Below are 23,018 nucleotides of genomic sequence, written 5' to 3' on the forward strand. Positions count from 1 at the left end.
TTTACAGGAAGAAAAACGCAATTATGACATCAATGTGTTGTTGCACTTTACAGTCTACACAACAAAATTAAATCCTTATTAACCAACAGAAAAACATCACATCGGAGAACTGGCTGTGCTTCATAGAACTTTTAGAATTCCTCGACTGGTTAATCAGAATGTCAAATCATTCTCAAAAGATAAGAACGGTAACATCAATGGATTTCAATTGACTACATGGCCATCTGAATACAAATCAGCTTCACTGTTTATCCTGCAGCATGCTGCTTTATCAGTTTGTTCTCACGACCCCCCCCCCCTCCCCCCCAAACAGTAGTACTGTGGAACACCATTATTGATCAAGGCCCCGTTTCATTGCACCACAACACTACACTCAAATGTATAACCGGCCTCAAGGTTGTTGTAGTGAAGTCATTAAAACATGGCCCATTGAACTATAGTCTAACGTTTTAGGCAGGCCTTGGTCAAAATGTACAGTCACAATTACACAATGCACTGTAATCCACTGAAAAGCCAGTAAATGGATTAAACATAACAGAAGCACTACAATGATAATGGAATATACAGAGAACCTAGAAATCGTCATCCCACTATGTCAAGCATAAGCATTGCTGATTAACGTGCATGTCTGGAAATGTACACATCCCGCACTTTAGCAGGTGTTTGATGTACAGTTACTACCAGTTTCACAGAGTAATAAGATGATGAAATTTACTTTATGTAACCGCAGCCGTTATGTATAAAAAAAATCCTTTCCCTCCTGCTGAATTTAATTATCACAATAGATTTCCATTCACTGAGTTACTGCACTTGGTAATTGTGCTTCCTGAAGTGTTATCTCTGAAGCTAATATTAAGACAACATGGTGCTTGTCAAAGGTTTATAATGACAAATCTGATCTGAGGAGGAAGAGCGCAGTAACTGAAATCAACACGTTTGTGTAAATATTGATTTTAGCTGGATAGGGTAGCAGAGCTAGCACAACTCATCTGTGCTACACTAGTGAATGTCCTATTGATTGACCCGATAGTAAGGGAACATCACTATGGAACAAGGCACTAGAAAAGCCCTAAACTTCATCAAAAGCCCTGATGTCATCTTTGAACCCTTTCACATTCTAAAATATGTTTTATCACTAGAACAAGTGGCTTCCTCAGAAAGATGAAGGTCAGTTCCATCAATCTGATCAGACTGATTAGCATTGTCTATGCTGTGAAGATACGAGATGTGCAGCACCTGAAACTATGAATACTGGAAGCCTGTGCTAGCATTTCTCCTGCGGTGTTGCTATCAGTGTGTGAAGAGTGGGAGAAGAGGGTTAAATTCACAATCCAACACAATGGGCAGCACATTGAACACATTTTATAAGTGGTCAGAAACTTGTAAATAACTCATGAAAGAATAAAGTTACGTTAAAACCAAGCACACCATTGTTTTTCTTGTGAAATTCCCAATAAGTTTGATGCGACACATGACCCTCTTCCTATTGAAAAAACAAAAGTTAGATTCAAAATGGCTGACTTCAAAATGGCCGCCATGCTTGAAAAGTTTCCCCCCTCACATATACTAATGTGCCACAAACAGGAAGTTAATATCACCAACCATTCCCATTTTATTAAGGTGTATCCATATAAATGGCACATGCCCTCCACCGCACTCGTCCCCTGGAGTGTTCCAGGCTGTGGGAGTGCAACAAGGGATGCGCACGCAGCCGAGTCACCCATGTGCAAGAGCTTGTGACTGCCTTGCTAAACGGAGAAGCATGGCGGCAGAACGGAGGGGGCGAAGAGGGCGACCACGGTGCTCGTGGGGCTTGAGGAAGCCCCAGGTAAGTATAAATAGGGGCTAGCCGCTAGTGAATGATCTCAGGTTCATTTTAAGGGTTCATGGCCAGCTTGACCCAGAATCCAGCTTGTGTACAAAATGTCCCTTACCCTTGAGAGTAGTGTCTGCTTCCTTACAACAAAGTTTGAAGCCTCTTAGTGCTCTGTGCCGTTTTTCTTCTTCCAACCCCGACAACAACCATACACGCTACTTAGGTATGCCCAAGCAATGTGCCTGTACAGCATTGTTACCTTCAGTGCTGCCTGACCCTGACAGGAAACAGTCATCGTGTGTGGCCATGAGCATTCTGTGCCTGCACAGAATGCTCCTGGCCATGTGAGCATGGCCCTGAGCGGCGCGTGCGCACACACTCACTTACACCGAAGCCACCGATTTAGCCAGGTTGGCGGCTGTTGTGGAGGAACCCACAGAAGAGTGGCTGCCAGCAGAGTTGCGACGAGGGACACAGAGACTTCAAGGGGCTGGAGGAAGCCCCGGGCAATTATATCAACATTTATTTTTCTCTCATGTATCCTTTAGGGCCTGGCTCAGACGTGCATCCCGTACAAATGCTTCTTTGCAAGGGCGCAGAAAAGCTTGCAGAAAAGCATTTGAGATATTTAAGCAACTTCCTGGTGTGCACCGCAGGGACACAAGGAGGTGTCTCTTAATCCAGGAAGCTGCATGTTCCTTCCAAGATCACCAGAAACGACAGAAAAAATCGGGATTGGAACACGGCATTTAAGCAAACCAATGGTAAATTGCGATAAACAATCATACTGGCTTAGTCCAATCATTTGAATGGGCAGCGCTTAAATGACGAGCGCCGCAGCCCATCATTAAGCGATGCAGGACACCTGTGTAAACCAGCCCTAAAACATCTGATCCCTGTGGTTCACATTATTATAAAACTTGTGTCTTGCGCTATGGAAAATGTGTGTCTTTGTGCCCAAGTTGAAGTTGAATAAAACCGTAAAAGAGATTTTCTTTGATGAGAAAAAAATTAGGACTGTCAGACAGAATGGATGAAGTTCTAAGTAATTACTTCATGGGTTCAAAGATGTTACAGTGGCTGTTTTGAATTCATTTACCTCAGTAGCAATTTACTCATATTATGCTATGGGTTACTTCCTTAGCTACCAGAATAACATGGCAGTACAGGCATTACAGAAAATGACCAACCATTAAGGTTATTTGTGCCTAGCATCTATTAGATCAAATGGTCTTTACACTGTTCCAGAGAAAATGTAGGATAATAGTTGCCAAAGTTATTTTGCAGATCATTATGTTTCTGCAAATGTGAATGTCTGTCATAGAGATGGCAATGAATATCTAAATACATGAAATGGAGATTTGCTAGCAGATCTTAGAATGAGTCACATTGCACATGCTTGTCACAACTAACAACCATCTTAGCAACCACAGCTATAGTGGAACCTTGATATGCGAGCACAATGTGTTCCAAAGCAAATTTCCCCATAAGAATTAATGGAAACTCGGGTGATTTGTTCCACAATCCAAAAACGGTTATAGAAAAAAAAGTAATCAAGACAACAAACCCTCCTTTAGGCCTCTTTCACAGTGGGACGGTGCGTTTGATGAAACGTTAAAGTCGCACAACGTGCCCCTAACGTAGCGCATGTAGGTTATAAAATTGGACGTTATTTTGCACTACGTTATGTGTCTCTTGGTGCACCGTTTTCATCGCATAATGATGGAACAAAAACACGCATGCGTTACATAAAGAAAAAAAAACATTACTGAGCATGTGCAACACACATAACACAGCAATTGTATTGCTAAACGCACAGCATGCAGCACTTTCTAAACATTGGTACACGTTACACACAACGCAACGCGTGCACTGTAAATGTCGCACAGACTTTGCATTGCTGTGCGTTAGTGCGCGTTGGAACATTTTCTAACGTGCAACTTTAACGTCGCACTGTGAAAGAGGCCTTAATCTCAATTGCTACACAAGAAAAAAAGGCTATATATTTATATATACACACATATATTTTGAAAAGGGGCATGTGGCCTGCCTTTGGCTATGCATCCTACACAGATATGACTAAAGTGTCACACGTCAGTTCAGGTGCTTTTTAGTTCCCTGAAAACAATAATAGTGTGCACATTTGTAGTCAGAACTTCCCTCAATTATCTCTCCATTTGTGCTACTAACTTCATGCATACCAAATGACTGCGTATATCATGAGGCAACATTTTCAGCATTGCTTCAATGGTGCTTCCATCATGCAGGGATGGAGAGTGCATTTTGGGAATGCCCAGGACACAACACTAGGGATACTGGGGTGCCCTATTTTTCAACAGACCGTAAATGGTTCCACTCATCACTTTTTGCCAGTAACTAATCCAATGCAGAATTATTTTGCAGCACAACTGAGCATTGTGGTCCAGCCCAAAATGTTTTAATTTGTAATCTTGTATAGTCAAAAACAATTACAATCACAACTTTTCCATCTAAATATCCCACCCATTGACTTTCCTTAGTTTATTTTGTATAAACTAATTTCAATGCACATGCAAATATGGTATATTAGAGAAAAAGGACATCACAGTTTCTGCCCCACAGATACACCCAACATCTGCATTGTCCATTGTTTCATCTATTCATTAAAGCAATATACTGAGAACTAACTTGCACATGTTTTCATTCAACTCCCTTAGTCTTCCTGGAGCCAGTGTGTTTGAGAACTCAACGTGCAAATGTGCAGACTTCAAGGCTGGTGCTCTGGTTCTACCTATGGCAATGGATGCTTCTACACAATGTGGGACAGGAGGAGGCATGCTACAGCTCTGAGTAGAAGTGATTATTCTCACTCACTCATACCACATTGTTTCTGCCAACACATTTACTTAAAGGACTACTGAAGTGAGAAGAGTACAGATGCTGCTATATTTATTTCCTTTTAAACAATACATGTTGCCTGGCAGCCCTGCTGAACTATTTGGTTGCAGTAGTGTCTGAACACCACCAGAAACAAGCATGGGGATAATCTTGCCAGATCTCACAATGTCAGAAACACCTGATCTGCATATATTTGATCAGGGTCTATGGCTAAAAGTATTAGAGACAGAAGAGCAGCAGGGCAGCCAGGTAACTGGTATTCAAAAATAGAAACAATGAGAGCCCAATGTAGTGTAGTATGTATTGGATAGATAGATATTGTAAGTAAGTAAATGGATACTCACAAGCCAGGGTTACCCGATAGGCAACCACGGTAAATGCAGGTGGGGAGATTAAGACCTGTCCCCACTCAGGATTAAGAAGTTACTCTCTGTAGATTGGAAAGAAGGGGGTATATCACCCCTCCACCAGGGGTGGACACAGGTATCGCAGGAATTGAACAAAGGCGCCAAAAGGATAAAATATGCTAAAAACTTTAAAATTGCTGAGGAGGCAGTGGTGGACTTACCTCCTCAAAGCAGACATGAAACTGTCAATTTTCAAAGGTTTAGATTTATTAATATACTCCAAAAAAACAGGTGCAACTGTTTTTTTGGAGTATATTAATAAATCTAAACCTGAAAATGTACAGTTTCACGTCTGCTTTGAGGAGGTAAGTCCACCACTGCCTCCTCAGCAATTTTAAAGTTTTTAGCATATTTTATCCTGTTGGCACCTCTGTTCAATTCCTGAGGTAACTGGTATTGCTTAAAAGAGAGGCTGGGCTGAAGCTCAAATTCAGAAACACATAATTACCTAAAGAGAGGGAAGCCTCTGGATGCAAATGAGGCTTCCCTCGTTGTCCTCTGGCCCCCATTGCTGCTCACGGACTCTGTATGCTTTATGTCTTTTTAACGATTTTAGGGTTTAAAAGCACATTCAAAAATTGTACCGCGTTTAGACCCTAAAATCAGGAAAGAATCATACTGCCAGGTAGGTTAAGTAACTCAACTGAACCTACTAATGAACTCCTACTAATTTCATTAGTTACAGGACCCAGAACAGGCATTGAAGTGATTGTTAGTTCCGGCAATGTCAGCACAGCACTAACATAAATGACAAAACAAACTTTACTGTTTGTATATTTTCGGTTAAAAAAATAAAAATTCAAGTAGCACCTTGCTATCCTTTAACTTTTAACTGTACAGCCTTTTGTATTCCTCATCGACTCATTTTTGCATTGACATTAATATCACATTTGATTACGGTAATGTTTTAATTATTTAAGCTTGTGATTGAGACACTCATGAATATTTAAGGTTTGTTAAATTTGACTGTTTTTAAGCCTGGGAAAATAAAACTACCATGTTCAAAGTCAATGTCATTAAATTAAAAACAAAGCAATTCTTAATATACTTTAGTGACAGTCAAAAGACACCGAATGAATACCAACTCCCAACTGCTGTTCCATTTGACATTTTCTCTCGAAAACTGATTAAAACATTGTCAGTTGCTTTAATGGTACACTGATGACTTCAGGCAGAGCTAATCAAAGTTATTGAATCTTACTGTTACGGATTACGATTTGCAAAGAAGACAAAGTTGTTTTGTCATAAAGCTCTGTTATCAGATCAAAATAAGTGCAGTTTTATAGATGATCACCATTTTGCCATTATTCAAAGGGAACCTTAAGTAAAAACAAACTGATGAGATAGACAATTGTATATCCCCTTACTCCTAACATAACTTTTAGATATCCTACAATTTGTTTGCTTAGTTAGAAACTTAAAGTAGATTTATTGTTTAGTCTCAGCTCAATGATACAGTCCGCCCCATGTTTCAGAGAGCTATATATGAACTATTGACCTTTTTATCTATCCCCCACTCTCAGAAGCCCAGTTCCCTGTCAGAAAAGTGTTTTCTCGCTGTAATTCCTTGCCAGTGAAGGACACTATGGTCCGACTGGTTCTAGACTTGAAAGAAACTGTCAGTTGCATAGCTGAATATTAGTTCTTTCAGGCAGAGAAAGAAAAAAAAAAAGGAACACAGCATAGGTATCTTTATGCTTGCCATTGTACATAAACGTTTATCATTATGTCACTTAAGGTTCCCTATAAGAACAGATTAGCTAAGATCACCATATTTATAACGAAGCAATCCACTATCGTTTTATAAATTCCAAAAAGGGAAGAACCGCAGAATTTGTTTCACACATCCTTTTGGCTGGTTTGTCACAAATTGCCACTTTAAGAATTAGAGGTATGTGGCTACAATGCAGGTCACTGGGAAGCACGCAGCCAATTATGCTAGCGAGAATTAACTGTTGAAACTGGAGATCCATTACACAAGTCAAGTGAATGGAGGTGCGGATCACCAATTTAGGGTAATTATAATATGATGATCACAGTGCGAACAAAATGCATGTTATTCTCTAAATGTGACAATAACATTTTAAAAGTAGTACATCAAAATAGTGATTATTGTTGTTCCCCACATTTTAATAAATTGGTCTCTGTGTGAGTAGAATCTTAAAGTAGACCTATAGGTACTCTTTGCAGTAAATGGCTATTCATAACAATGGGCTCAGATAAATGATTATCTCCTCTCTATTAGATGTTTCTTTGTACAAACAGATATTGTTACACCCTCTAGCCACTCTCAGTGTTCCAAGCACTCAATGCTCTCTCCTGAAGACTATTCTGCTCTGGTTACTTCACAATATAGTAATCAAGACAACAAAACCTCCTTTAATCTCAATTGCTACCCAAGAAAAAGGATATATATATATAGATATATATATATATATATATATATATATATATATATATATATATATATACACACACACACACATATATATATGTGGCCTGCCTTTGGCTATGCATCCTACACAGATATGACTGAAGTGTCACACGTCAGTTCAGGTGCTCTTTAGTTGCCTGAATACAATAATAGTGTGCAAATTTGTAGTCACAAACGTCCCTCAATTATCTCTCCATTTGTGCCACTAACTCTGTGCATACCAAATGACTGCGTATATCATGAGGCAACATTTCCAGCATTGCTTTAATGGTGCTTCCATCATGCAGGGATGGATAGTGCATGTCTAAGGGAATGCCCAGGACACAACTGTAGGGATACTAGGGTGCCCTATTTTTCAACAGACCATAAATAGTTCCACTCATTACTTTCTGCCAGTAAGTTAGACCAATGTATTGCATGATCAGATCCACATCACAGTTGGTATATCAGCTTGCTGAAATAGTTGCAATGCTTACAGTTAATTTGGCAAGAATTGACTTATTCTGTTAATGAAAGTGAAGATGCATTTGAGCTCTGTCCACATTAAGTCTGCTGCCCTGCATTTTTGACGTAATGGGTAGCGGATCAAAATTATGGGACAAATCCTGCAATGATTAGTCTATAGGTCGGTTCCCTGAAATTGCTTTCAGATGTGACCATTGTGTCCCTAATACAGACAATCCAGACAGGCACAATTATTTTGGACAGCACAATGCATTGCCATTCATACTTGCATTACTGCATAACCCATACAATAGGCACAGATCATGTGGTAACGCATGGATGACTTCGCAATGGGATTGGGCAATCTGACTACTTCTGGGACAGCGCGACGCATCACGTGAGTATGAAAATCGTATGAAACTCAGGGACGTAACGCGGCATATGTGAAAGGGGCCTCAAGGAACACAATCTGGAAAAGTAAAACAGAATATAAAGATTAAGGACTCAGTGCTTGGATTAGTGCATAATATGCTGAAGGAGCAATTAACAGAAATAGATTGTGCTATTATGTATGACAACTTGGGAAATGAAACCTAATTTTCATAGGAAATCGATATGCCGTTCATACAACTTCTGCAAAGTATGACAGAAACACCTTCTGCTGAACAGTTCTTATGCAGTTATTGAAGATGCGGCCCGTGTGTGTGACGGATGAGTATGAAGCCAGCACTGTGATTATGTGTAGCGCCTGCACAACTGCCAGACAGGAAGAGGCCTTGTCTGGCAAAAAGAGGAACTGTAGTGAAAACATAATGAATAAAATTACTTATTGTTTACAATTTTCCTTTCTATTTAGTGAGTATTTGCCCATTGTAAAATCTTTCCTCTCCCTGATTTACATTCTGAAATTTATCACAGGTGGTGACATAGTTAGTCCTGTCAGGTGATCTGTAAGGAATGTTCGTTAATGACAGTTCTATGCACAGAGGGAGAAACTATTTACCTGGCAGATAGAAAAAGCTGTTATTTCCCACAATGCAACAAGGTTCACAGACAGCAAGCTGTCAGGACCTAGGTGCTGACATCAAACTGTGGGAGGGGTTTGACCACAATTTCAGCCATACAGACCCCCTGATAATCTATTTGAGAAAAGGTAAAGATTTCTCATGGGAAAGGGAGTATCAGCTACGGATTGGAATGAAGTTCAGTCCTTGGTTAAAGTTCCTCTTTAAGTTACAGCTACAGAAAATACAAACAAGTGTATGTTTGCGCATATGCATACACACACCCTATATAATAACAGCCCTGTGTCTCTGCGTCCCATGTCCATGTGTCCGTACTTTTTCAGTTGTGCGCATGTGCAGGGACGCAGAGACACTGCCAAGAGCTGGGGGAATGACGCACGGCTTGCTGTGAGCAGGGGAGGGCGGGGCCAGGAGGGGCGGGTGCGCTGTGCACAGCTTTTGAGGAAGTGGGGAGGGAGTGCAGGTGTTACGGCCAGAGCCTAGCACCCATATTTAAACAGGCCTTAGGCCTAATTTACATGTAAAACCGCAGGAGTCTGTGCCGACTGTGCTGATGCGGGGTCACAACGTAGTACATGAGATGAGAATTACGGCAGGAGGCACTGTACATTGTCTAATATATATATATATATATATATATATATATATATATTTTACACACACACACACACACACACACACAAATTCTTCTTATGTTGCCACTTACCAGTTATGAACCATTAGCTTCTGCACAGCCAGCAGGGCATTATATCGGACCTGTTGGTCTTCATGATGCATGTGGTTCATTACCAGCTGCTTTCCACCCAATTGTTCAATCACCCTGCAAGAAAAAAGGAGGCATATTGATCACATATTGGCCAGCCTGATGGATGTATCTTCCTGTGGGGACCAAAGCCATATGTAAAAAGATGGTACCTAATAGTATACAAGTACATTTGCAAAAAGCTTTAAAAAACAAAACAAAAAAAACACACAATTACATCTCTTTTAATAAATACCATCAGCATCCTGAAACAGAAAATATACATCTAGTGGATGTCTGACGTATAAATTATAGTAAGCATCTTTCAATCAAGAGGAATAGCAGCCATCATTGTCACCCAGCAGCTCACACCAAGAGGCAGCCTATGTAATCTGCAGCAGGCTATTGTTAATGCGAATCACGGGCAGATAATGTATAGGAGTCAGCATTCCCTAGGCAGGAAAACAATGTTTATATTTACATTGACTGCAAGAGAAGAGAACCACAGTATCCCTTCACAGATAAGACCACATCTACAAGACTGCGGTTTCCAAGTAAGGATGTGTTTCCACTAGAGCAGGAACTGACTTTTTGTCCGTTCGGACATTTTTCTGTCCTCCGCTTATCGCTAAACAGACAGTGAATGGGTCCTGTTTTATAAATAGGAGCTATACAGACTTATCACTCTGCAACCGATCTGCAGTATCCATTGCAGTAAGTGGACCACACTTCGGTGCAGTTCCGTGATGATCCTAGGCAGGCGGATACATCTGCCCCGGGCTACGCATCCCACAGCCACTAGCTCCCTGCACTGAACACAGAAAAGAAGCATGGGGATCCCCAATGGGCTGCAAAAGACCAATGGGAAGCCTCAGCAACAGGGAGAATCCTCATTGGTTCATGCTGGGCCAATAAAAATTATCCCTGTTGCTAGGGAGAATTGGCCTAATGTAATCTATGGAGGGACCGAGCAGGTGTGCAGCGATTGCTTCGGACGGCGGGTGGATGCAAAGCAGACGGCACAGACTGGATGCAAAATGAACAGAGTGCATCCGCTTACCATGTCCATTTTGCTCAAGTGGGAACAGAGTCTATCATATTCAGCAGAAGGGAGAAAAAAAAATAACTGTGAAACTGTCACCAACAATAACATGCTGAAGTGAGCAATTTTAACTGTGTAAGGAATCTATCAGAAATTAAAGAACTATGTTCTCATAGAAGGAGCAATTTCTTCTCCACTCTAGTCCACTGGTCTGCAAAATCATTCATCAAAAGGGCCAAAGATCAGCAGTACATCGATTAAGATTTCTTTTGAGAGCCAAATTTCTTTTCAAGAACCAGGTTTTAAGGAATCAGTTTAAACTAGCTACTAATGTATAATATATATATATATATATATATATATATATATATATATATATATATATATATATATATATATATATATTTCATAGTAATAATCTTATATCATGACTAAAAATGAGAGTTCACATTAATAAAAATATGACAATACTCACATTTAATGTGAAGTATTACCCCACACTTAAAATGCATTAACCCCTGAATATGAAATGCAGCAATTACCCCACATTTAAAGTGCATCACTCACTTCAGAAATGAAATGCAGCAATTACCCCATATAAACTCGTGCATACGCCGACCTAAGTACAGCCCCCATCTCCCCCCCCCCCCTCAACTTTGAACTTATAAAGCAAAAATATTGAAAGGAGTATAAGGCGAGGGTAGGAAAGTGGTAGCCCTGGAGGTTGCGTGGGTGGCTGAAAGTTGTAATAGGTGACCCGTAGTATTGGACAGGCGCAGAAGGCTTCCAGCGATGGGAGCACAACAGGGGCGCATGCATAAGCACAACACTCTGACTGGCTCAATTACATGGGCCCATAGCAGAAAATCCAGGTGGTGGACGATGACAGTGAGGGATTGATTAGCATGAAGAGGGCTGGATGAAGCCCCAGGAAAGTGTAATTTTATTTTATAGCTTCATCTCAGGTTTACTTTAAGAATATTTAAGCATATTCAACATAACAGATTGTTAAAATCATACAACTGTTCTTACACCAGAGTCTTCACACTGGACTCCAGTAACCATAGAGACAGTGAGATGTCAAAGAATAGCACAGAGTCTAGACCTTGGAGAAATGTGGACGAGAACAACTAAAAGATGAGGGAGGAAGAAGATATAAGGAAATTGCTGAATAGTTACAGCAAAAAAAACACTAGAGAAAAATGCACCTCTAAAAATAAATACCGTAATTCTTGGAAGTGAATAACAATTATCTTATCACAATAGCAACTCTCCAGGGCTGATATATATTAGGAAGCAGGGAAATAGTAAGTTGAAGAAGATATGAGTGACTTTGACAAAGGCAGTATTGTGATGACTAAACAATGTGCCAAAGCAACATATTAGTGTGTACCCAGTATGCAGGGATTAGCACCTGCTAAAAGTGATACAAGCAAAAACAACTGGTAAACAGTCATGGATGCCCGTATGCAAAAAGAGCGCAGAGGAAAAAAGGCCGTCCAGTGAAGCCAATAGGAGTTTTTTCAGCATTATTAGCTTAACATAACCCTGTTCTCACACTGAACCCTCCCTATACCGATGCCTAACCTTATTCACCTATCCCCATAGCTGACCTTAAACCACCATCCCACAGCTAACCTTAACCACTCACCCCCCAATCCACCGCAAAAAGGTAAAGAAAAATTTCAGCAATTTTCAGGTGACACGTGCACCCAAATTTTCCCTCAATGTCAATATCTGAATGGGTGCCTGTGATGGGCCCGCTGCTGGCGGGCAGCCAAATGTACCGAGGCACATGGGAGGCAAAGGCTAGCTTGTCTTGTCTGATTACAGAGAAGAGATCCTGGAAGAAAACAATGCTGAAAAAAAAACCAAAAAAAACTTAAAGCAAGTATGAAGCTTTAACTACTAGCCAACCGTGCCACGCCAATGGGCGTGGCCACGGCGGCAGCCCCAGGACCTCATAACGCCCATCGGCGTAACGTCCTGCGGGGCAGTTTTGCAGGAGATCGTGCGTGCTGATGAGACTGTTAGACGGCTATTTACTTAGTACAGCGCTGCGATCTGAGGTATCGCTGTACCTGGGACAGCCGTGTGACAGGGTGGAGCCTATCACAGCCGATTGCTGTAATTGGCTGACCGGGGGAGGGAGAGGGAAAAAAATAAAATAAAGAAATACACAAATTTAATAGAAAAAAAAAAGGAAATACATATTTGTGCAGTACATCCGCGCCCGTATGTGCAGGGGAATGTGGCCATGAGCAATCTTCAACTTTAAAGTAGACCTGAAGGGAAAAAAGTGCCCTACAGGGGGTACTTTTCTCAGGAGAGGGAAACGTCTGGATCCTAAAGAGGCTTCTCCCGTCCTCCTCAGCCAAGGGGATCCAGTGCTGGCACCCCCAAAAGTCCCCTTCCCAGCACTTGTCACCACAGCGTGCATGAGAACTAGTGGCGTTTCAAACAGTCTCTGGAGTAAATAGCCCAACCAGATCATGTCCACTCTACTGCGCAGTCTTGCAAGCCAGAGTCGAGCGGCAAGCCACTAGTGCACATGCATGTAACGGTGAATGACTTCAGGTTTACATTAATTTAACACGTCTGATAGGTGTGTGTGTTGATAAGAGGATGAGGATCATGCAAAACCACAAAAATATATACAGGTAGTCCTCGGTTTACATACGCCCGACTTACGAACGACCCGCCGATACGAACGCCGCGACCATAGCTCCGCCCCGTCGCAATGACCTCACGCCGCTGGGGACTACCTTTTCTGCGCCGTTTTTAATGCAGAGCAAGCGGATGGTAGATAGAGCACATCTCACCTGATCCTCGGCGGTAGAAGGTCCCATCGTGGTCCCCGGAAGCTGCGCAGCCCGTCCTCTCGCTCCGTCCACTGTTCCCCGTGTCGGCTTCTTATGCGTCACATAATGACGCAATCAGGAAGAGCCCCCTAGTGGCGGCGCTTCCTATTTGCGTCATTATGCGACGCATGTGAAGCCGCCGGGGGACAGTGGACGGAGCGAGAGGACAGGCTGCGCAGCTTCCGGGGACCACGATGGGACCTTCTACCGGGGGTCCAGACTTAAGGACAGATTCAGGTTAAGAACGAGGCGACAGGACTACCTGTATTAAGGTTTTCATTATATCAACTTTATTATATCAAAAATGCGAAAAACTCCGGTAAAAGGAGCACTCCTTGTTTGCGGAGTTTGGTTCCAGGCCAGGCTCACAGGATGGTGCAGGTTTTTCCAAGTGCTCCCTATTCAACTGGAGACCCAATAGTGGCATTTTGCACTTTGTACTTGTGCCTTCTCTTCATTGTTTGCTCTGGAGATCTTTGTTCGGCAAAGGCCTGATGAAGGATTGATATTGATACAGAAATCTTTTTTACCAGAGTATTTTGCATCTTTGATATAATAAATTTGGACATTAATATATATTTTTTTGTGGTTTCTCATGATCCTTATCCTCTTAACACATATGTGATTATTCCAGTGTGGTGGACTACTCTTATGGGGATTTTTCTCTATATTTGTATGAGTTGATTAAGACTCTTCTCCCAGTTACTCTATACATCTGATAGAGGTGACAGAACACATCACAGCTGTATATGACACTGCATAAAGCGATAATAGTGCCCATCATGGCATATGTTTACCACAGAAGGTACCCACAATGGGCACATGGGTGTCAGAATTAATAGATGTTACTCTTGCACTACTGTGTGAATTGTAAATACATCCTGTATAAACATGGAACATTTCAACTCTACATGGATTAACTCATTTGTTTAATAATTGAGTAAATATAAGGTCATAAATTGTACATAACAGTTGAGGAATACACAAGTTGCACTTGCCTCTTCCCTCTGGGGTAATGCCGCACATATTCTCCTACGTCATGAGCAGCAACAGCAAGCACTTGGGGGTCATCAGAGACTTCCAAAAGCTTTGTTAGGATTCTACAAAATATTAAAAATGATAGGTCACGATTTCATGGATTGACACGAGACTAGATGAAATTCTTGACCTTTATGATAAAACACACTTGTAAAAAGGCAACCTTTCTTTGGAAATGTTACAGGTTAAAAAAAAAAAAAATCAAACATCTATTTAAGTGTCAAAAGAAAGCAATAGGTCATACATTTAAAAACCAAGAAAAAAAATAAAGATAAAAAAATGATTAGTGCATACTGAAGTTCTAACAACAAAAAACATTTGCAACACACTTTACTCCTGTAGCACCCAAAGCACATAAGCTTGTCACATATCAGTACATAGTGATGTTTACAGGGGGAAACGTTATGTGATCATAAAAACCAGACTAAACAGGTGGCTTTTGCGTTTTGATTTAAACGTGTCCAGGGTTGAAGCTCTCTATTATGTTTGGCAAGGCATTCACAGGGTAGGAGCAGCATGACAGAAAGCTGTGGCTCCAAAGGTTTTTAGTTGAACTTTGGAGGTGGTCAAGTTATTCAATCGAGGTTGTGGGAGGTGAGATGCAGTTGCAAAAAACCCTTCAGGTATCCAGGGCCTAGGTTGTGTAGGGATTTGAATATTAGCATGCCAATTTTAAAAAGGATTCTGCATTTTATGGGTAGTCAGTGTAGTGAGCAAAGGATTGGTGTTATGTGGCAATGGCGGGGTTGGCTTGTTAACAGTCTTGCAGCAGCATTCTGTACTAGCTGCAGGTGGTGTAGGTCTTTCTTTAGAATGCCAGCGTAGGACATTGCATCTATCAAATGCTGAGAAAGGTTTCACCGCTAGATCAAAAGCCTTTGATCCAGCGGTGAACAAACGGACGTTTGTTGAGATCTCTGACCTGACGCCCACCTAGCCACCCATAGTTGAATCTCACCATATGCAACTGTGTTTTACATTCTTCAATAAAAACTTTTTTGAATGGCAGTGCCAGTCTTCCTGTCTTTCTCTCCATTGGACTTGCAAATATGTTTATATATGTGACTTGAGCACGCCATCACAGTTCACCTTCACACTGCAGCGAGCAGACAATTGCATTTTTCCAGTCCTGTGCATCAGCAGATTCTGAGTGCTGGGAGTCTCTCTTGTGCATTGTACAATCTCAAGTACAAGTATAAGTACATAGATATTTGTTAGGTTTAGATAGTTCAAAGCATTGCTTGGTGCTTTTATTTAAAAAAAAAAAAGAAATCTTAAAGAAGGTTGTAGTTACGTCCTGTTTGTGTAGGTTTGCTATTGATAGGACGTAACTGTAACTGAGCTTAGTACCGCCCGTCACCCATGTGACAGCTGAGATCTCCCATCTCGTGATCAGGAGCCATGCTGATTGGGAATACAGAGCTTTGGTTATGCTTTGAAAAATTGAAAAGATTTCCTACACCGACAAAAATTGTAGCGATTGGTAAATAATAGCATTTAGAACAGACTTTAAATTGGGCTGTAATTCACAGCTATTCAATTGGGTTGTTAAAACGGAAGTGTGAAATAGAGGACTCTGTTAAAGTAATTCTTCAGTCACTTCAAATGTCAAGCGTATGATTTCCATCACAGAAAATAAAAGATAATTTAGGGTTTCATTTACTTGAGAAACGTTCAGCAACTTGGCTAAATGAATAGCACAAGGACATCTTTTCGCAAGGCAAAACTTAAACAATGCTGGGGTGGCCACCTCGGAGATTGTGCAGGCAAATAACAGGTATTCTTTCAAACAATGAGATAGTCTCATTCTTCTATAATTGAGCACAACATATTATTCCGATCGTACTGGATTCATCATGCAAGCAGTGAGTACTAAAAACGAAATCACAGTAAAGGGAGTTAACATGAAACTCCAGGCATGGCTATAGAATCAGCATTGTGTAGATATTATTTTTGTCCAACTAATAAAGAGTCAAGTCGTGATAGCAGTAGGAGAACAGAGGCGTCAGCAGGATAAAAGCGGATAAAAACTTTAAAATTTGCTGGGAGGAAGTGGTGGACTTACCTCCATAAAGCAGACACGAAAGACTGTCTGAATAGCAGCAATCACATTTATTAAATAGTACCCCAAAAAAGTGCAACGCGTTTCGCAGGCACAGCCCGCTTCAATAAATGCGATTGCTGCTATTCAGACAGTCTTTCATGTCTGCTTTATGGAGTTAAGTCCACCACTTCCTCCCAGCAAATTTTAAAGTTTTTATCCGCTTTAATCCTGCTGGCGCCTCTGTTCTCCTACTGCTATACTGTATCCACCCCTGGTGGAGGGGTGATCTACCCCCTTTCGCATGTACAGAGAGCGACTTCTTATCCGAGTGAGGATAGGTCTAATCTCCTCACCTGCCTATACAGTGGTCGCCTTTATGGTAACCCACGTTTGTGAGTATAATTTTCTCACGATAACCTTTACTTCTTTTATGCTTAACATACTACACTATATTGGGCTCTCGGTTTCTCTACATTTTAGTCAAGTCGTGATGTAGGGAAAAAACAAACAATATACAGTATCTTTTCACTATGAGAATTTTGTGAAAGATAACCTTGTAAAACATTCAACTTCCAGCCAATAGGTGGAGAACGGGAAATGCCCACTTGTAAACAAGAGGAGGTAAGCTCTGCATGGACCATACCATTATACAACATAGTGGGTGGCGATGCCACAAATTTAGTGAAAAGTAATTATGGTGAATGAGGTACTAAAATGCAGGCCAGAGATTGCCACTCTGGTAGGGTCTAGTGCTGGTGTTGGGAAGCCTTTACAAGCGGAGAACAGACTGAAAATGTCTCTTTCTGCACAGTGGATGTACTGTATATATGCAAATATATAGATGTCCTAGCAGGTTAACTTTTATTGGTTTATTGGTTTAATGGTAAATGGCTCTGCCTCTGACATAGGAGATCTGGGTTCAAATCTCTTCCTGTTCAGTAAGTCAGCACCTATTTAGTAAGGAGTCCTTGGGCTAAACTCCATTATACTTCTACTGCCTATGGAGAGCGTCCTAGTGGCTGCAGCTCAAGTGCTTTGAGTCCACCAGATGAAAATCGCAATAGAAATGTTATTTGTTGAATGTCAGTGAAGCTTTGACAATTTATGGATTGCCATGCATCTGCATATGAGCATCTGATATCTTGGTCTATTTTTTTTGTAGCTACATAGGAAATATCTACTTTGCTCATAAACGCAGATTGTATTTAAGGCCCCTTTTTACAATATTTGCCATATGAATGTGTTACATTAAAGTGTGTGTTCTCTGTAAAAAAAAAAAAAAAGCTTGCTGTAGTAAGTTTTAAAATTTGCAAACATGCAAAAAATAATTTTACTAGGTTCAGGTTCACCTAAAGAGGAACTCCAGTGAAAATAATGTAGTAAAAAAGTGCTTCGTTTTTTACCATAATTATGTATAAATGATTTAGTCAGTGTTTGCTCATTGTAAAATCTTTCCTCTCCCCGATTTACATTCTGACATTTATTACATGGTGACATTTTTACTGTGGGCAGGTTATGTAGCTACTCCTAGCTGTTTTGGCTGTTAGAGAGAGCTGTAAACAGCTAATTCCTGTCTGTGAACATTGTTACATTGTGGCAGAGCTTCTTGTAGGAGGGGTTTAAGCACAAAATCAGTCATACAGCGCCCCCTGATGGCCTGTTTGTGAAAATCATATTTCTCATGTAAAAGGGGGTATCAGCTACGGATTGGGATAAAGTTCAATTCTAGGTTGGAGTTTCTCTTTAAAGCTTTTATGTATAACTGCACAGTTACACAACTGATTTCGTTATTTTTCAGTTTGAAAAGTTCAGTAAGGACTGCTTTCATGTGCCTTGTTCAATTTTGGGATTAGCTGGACTTTTATTTGTAACTACTGCAATAAATATTTCAAGGGAACCCTAGGTGAGATGCATATGTAGGCTGCCATATTTATTTTCCTAATAAGGTTAGAGAAACTGAGAGCCCAATATAGTTTAGTATGTTCAGCATAAAATTAGTAAAGATAATTAGTGAGAAGAGTATACTCACAAATGTGGGTTACCACAAAGGCAACCACTGTATAGGCAGGTGAGGAGATTAGACCTGTCCCCACTCAGGATTAAGCAGTCGCTCTCTGTAGATCAGAAAAGGGGTAGACCAACCCTCCACCAGGGGTGGACACGGTACAGCAAATGGGGAACAGAGGCGCCAGCAGGGTAAAAGTGGATAAAACCTTTACAATTTGCTTGGAGGAAGCGGTGGACTTACCTCCATAAAGCAGACAAGAAAGACTATATAATAGTAATTACATTTATTATATAGTACCCCAAAAGTGCAACGTGTTTCTCAGGCCACGCCCACTTCATCAGGCAATAAACATGGGGACAGACAGAATTTCAGCAGTAGCAGGAATAGCGCCTCAGTCTTTTTTATTCACTTTTACCCTTCTGGCGCCTCTGTTCCCCGTTTGCTATATTTATTTTCTTGTAAATAATGCCAGTTGCCTGGCAGCCATGTTGATCTTCCAGCATAAGTAATCCCTGCGTCAAAACCCTGGAATAACCATATGGCTAATCCAGTAAAGCCTGAGTCAGCTGAGTCAGAGTACCTGATCTGCTGCATGCTTGTTCAGGGTCTATGGCTATCCAGCGTGTGGCTAGATAGTGTAATGGTTAAGGGCTCTGCCTCTGACATAGGAGACCTTGGTTCAAATCTCGGCTCTGCCTGTTCAGTAAGCCAGCACCTATTCAGTAGGAGACCTTGGGTAAGACTCCCTAACACTGCTACAACCTATAGAGCGCGCCCTAGTGGCTGCTGCTCTGGCGCTTTGAGTCCGCCAGGACAAAAGCGCGATATAAATGTTCTGTGTTTGTCTGTGTTTGTTTGTATTAGATACACAGGATCAGCAGGCTAGCCAGGTAACTGGTGTTGTTTAACAGGAAATAAATATGGCCGCCTCCACATCTCTCTCACCTTGGGTTCCCTTTAAATTGGCCAAGTATCCCAGATATTGTAATAGGGACAAAAATGTTTAAAGGAGCACTATCATGAAAAACCTGAAAATGTTAAATACGTATGTACACATGGCCTCAATTCACTAAGCTTTATCAAACACTTTATCAAATGTTTGATAATTTACCTCATGGGAAAAATATAATTTTGAATTCACTAAGGTGTTGTATATTTGTTGAATGTTTTCTTGCTAAAATTATCAATAAATATATAACACCTTAGTGAATTCAAAATTAGACTTTACCCATGAAGTAAATTATCAAACGTTTGATAAAGTGTTTGATAAAGCTTAGTGAATTGAGGCTAAAGTCATACCGACTGGGTTTTGGATGCGTACATCTCTTAATGGAGGATTCTCAGGACTTTCAAAAATTGCACCATTCCTGGCCAGCTTTAGGTGTATGTGAGCACGTGCATTTTTACATTATATAGTTCTTAATGATAATAGTCCGATACGTAAGCTAAAAACCAGCACTCCAATGACTGATCATGAAAGATTTCTTTATCTTGCAAAGAACAATTTTCTGGCACATTTACATAGTATATTTCTAAAATGTATTCATAACTCTCAATGTTTTAAATCAACAAGTAAATAAAAAACAACCCCCCCCCCCAAAAAAAAACTTTATTGAAAGTCTACAGTTGATTTTACAGCTGGGTGTCGAATGCTTACTTTAAGAGCTCGTAGTTCTTTTCATTTAATCTTGCAGCGTTCTCTCTCCAGAACTTCTCTGATTTGTGTACCGGGCTCCATTCCAGCCTTCCTGACTTTAGCTCAGAGCTGTACTCATCAAAAGAGCTGTACAGGAGAGAAGGGAAGCCATTAAACATTAACTGCCGAGGCTTAAAAGCTTTACAGAGGCAAAAGAAATAAGGCACTACGGTTATATCTACAGTATTTCATCAACACATAACCAAGTACTGCACTTCACAGCCTAGGACAATTAGTGATAATATTTTCTTTACTTCTACAGCCAGAATATTATCACTCTAGGCAAAGACTATGGAAGATAGATTCGTGGAAGTATCATTCTCCATTACTTTATTCCAGATATAAGTGTAGTATTTCGGAGTGTGCTGTTAAAGTACATTATGTTACCGACACCACATATAGTAAATGTTTAATCACAGGGATTCTGCAAAATGCATAGTTCCCGGTTATAGATTTTTTTTAATAGCAGCCACAGGCAGCTTAACGCATACTACAGCTTAAAAAAAACAAGTAAAGGTAGCCATAGACTAATAGATTTGCAGCAGATTCGACCATCAGGTAGATTTTTGTCAGATGCCTGTCTAGTTATCAGATGCCTGTCTAGATCGATTGATCGTTTGCAAGTCGGTTGGCCAATCGACCGATCGATGGCCGATTTCGATCGATTTCGATGGATTTCCATCGAGCTGGCAGGATGGAAAATTTAGGTCGATCTGATGAGATTGCTTATCAGTTTGCATTGGCCTTAATGGAAATCTGATGGCAAAAAAATGCCATCAGATAGAATTCCAATAGATTTCAAACTGAAATCTATTGGAATTCTATCCTGGTAAAAAATGTTCTAAAAACGCATCAGATAGATCATCAGATGCATTTCTTATCTATCTGCTGCCAATCTGACGAGTGTATGGGCACCTTTAGGAACAGTTTTCCATTAGATTTCAGAATGAAATTGTGCAAATGCCCGCAGCCACTTCCTGGGTGGCCGCGTCGAGCATTAAGGGGTCCCATACACTGGTCGATTTCAGCCATCGATAGATAGATTTCTATAGAATCGATCGATGGATCAGAAACCTATTCTATCAAATTCCCCATTCGATCAATTTGTGACAGAGTTCGATTGATTTGAACTATCTGACAGGATGGAAAATCTAGGTCAATCTGCTGCTGGCAGCAGATCGATGGCCCATAGAGTTGCATTGGTTGTAATGGTCTAATAATGCATTTAGATAGATTTCTGTTTCTAGTGTGTGGCCCACATCAGACAGACTCCTGTCAGATTAGACTTGACAGGCATCTGACAGAAATCTGATGGTCGAATCTGCTGCAAATATATAAGCGTATGGCCACCTCAAGTGCACAGGCCCTGGCCCAGCTGAGCATGTCCTTGATCCATGTCCTTGATCGCCAACCAGTGTCCAGAAGTGCTTTAGGCATGCATAGGACATAGTCTTGATGTCATGTGCAGAATGCTTCCAACCACAGGCGTCTGATAGAGGATGCATGCAACGGCGAGCCAGGCCCTGTGCACTAATACCCCACCGACCAGGAAGTGGCTGGGGGAGGGGGCATTGGTGCAAGAAATTAAGGGGACGAAGGAGAACTGGTGGAGCGGTAGGTATGAGGATTACTTCATATACATGCCTGCTCCCCCGTTTTTACTGTGTGTTAACTCTGGTATCCTTTAACTAAGAGTAACATTACTATAATCACCCACTACTATACATTTCTGATTGGACGATACAGAAGTTAGCCAATCAGGAGTGTTCAATAACGGATAGTTAACCCAAATCATCGGCCACCTCAGCAGACTTTAGTCAAGCATGTGCAAGAGCCTTCATGGACATGAAACCAGGAGGATTAGATTGAGAACTCCACTGACGGACAGTTAGTAACCCGACCATGTTCTCTATAACATGCTGTGGAAGAGGTTTATGCTGTTTAACTACATAATAATAACGTAAGCAGTAGCAAATCAGGAGTCTAAATTTGGACCATTTCACAGCGGAGCAGATCACAACTTAAAGAGGCACAGTAGTGACATGTGGTAAAATTAATTATTTATCTATAACGCCAACATCTTCCATAGCACTGTACACAGTAAAAAATAAATATTGGAGAACATATATACATGAGAAGTTAGACATTGTACAGTCATAACGTTCAATAGTATAAGTACAAATACATACATGGTTAATGTGTAGCTTGAGATACCATTAAAAATGGTGCACGTTCATATGACAAATTAAAGGAGTTCTCTTGCACCTTTTAAAAAACAAAAACTGCCTTACCCGGGGCTTCTATCGGCCCCCCTGCAGCAGCTGTAATGTCCCGTGCCGTCTCCCTCGGATGCTCTGTTTCCCGCCGCCAGCACCGATGTAATTATTTGTTTAACTAGACGAATAGAACTGTGGCTGTGCGGCCTTGGCTCATCGGGAGCTTACTGCGCAGCCGCAGTACAAAGTTTTCCTGGGCACCTGCGCAGTAAGCTCCCGATGACGTGCGGCCACGACCGCGGAGCCACAGTTCTATTCGTCTAGTTAGACAAATAATTACACCGGTGACGGCGGCGGGGAACGGAGCA

General features: G+C 41.0%; 1 protein-coding gene across 1 annotated transcript in view; it reads right to left on the minus strand.

Moving 5' to 3' along the window:
• The window catches only part of ATP6V1H (ATPase H+ transporting V1 subunit H), a 148,075-nt gene that overhangs the window by 3,574 nt on the left and 121,483 nt on the right, over window positions 1–23,018 (minus strand). Inside the window, exons 12-14 of the mRNA XM_068234769.1 lie at window positions 20,396–20,521; window positions 14,647–14,748; window positions 9,710–9,823 (exon numbers count right to left, since the gene is read on the minus strand). Coding sequence (XP_068090870.1) covers window positions 9,710–9,823; window positions 14,647–14,748; window positions 20,396–20,521 — 342 coding nt within the window. The remainder of the gene's footprint in view (window positions 1–9,709; window positions 9,824–14,646; window positions 14,749–20,395; window positions 20,522–23,018) is intronic.

This window comes from Hyperolius riggenbachi, chromosome 5 (genome assembly GCF_040937935.1).
Source record: "Hyperolius riggenbachi isolate aHypRig1 chromosome 5, aHypRig1.pri, whole genome shotgun sequence".
Lineage (NCBI taxonomy): Eukaryota > Metazoa > Chordata > Amphibia > Anura > Hyperoliidae > Hyperolius > Hyperolius riggenbachi.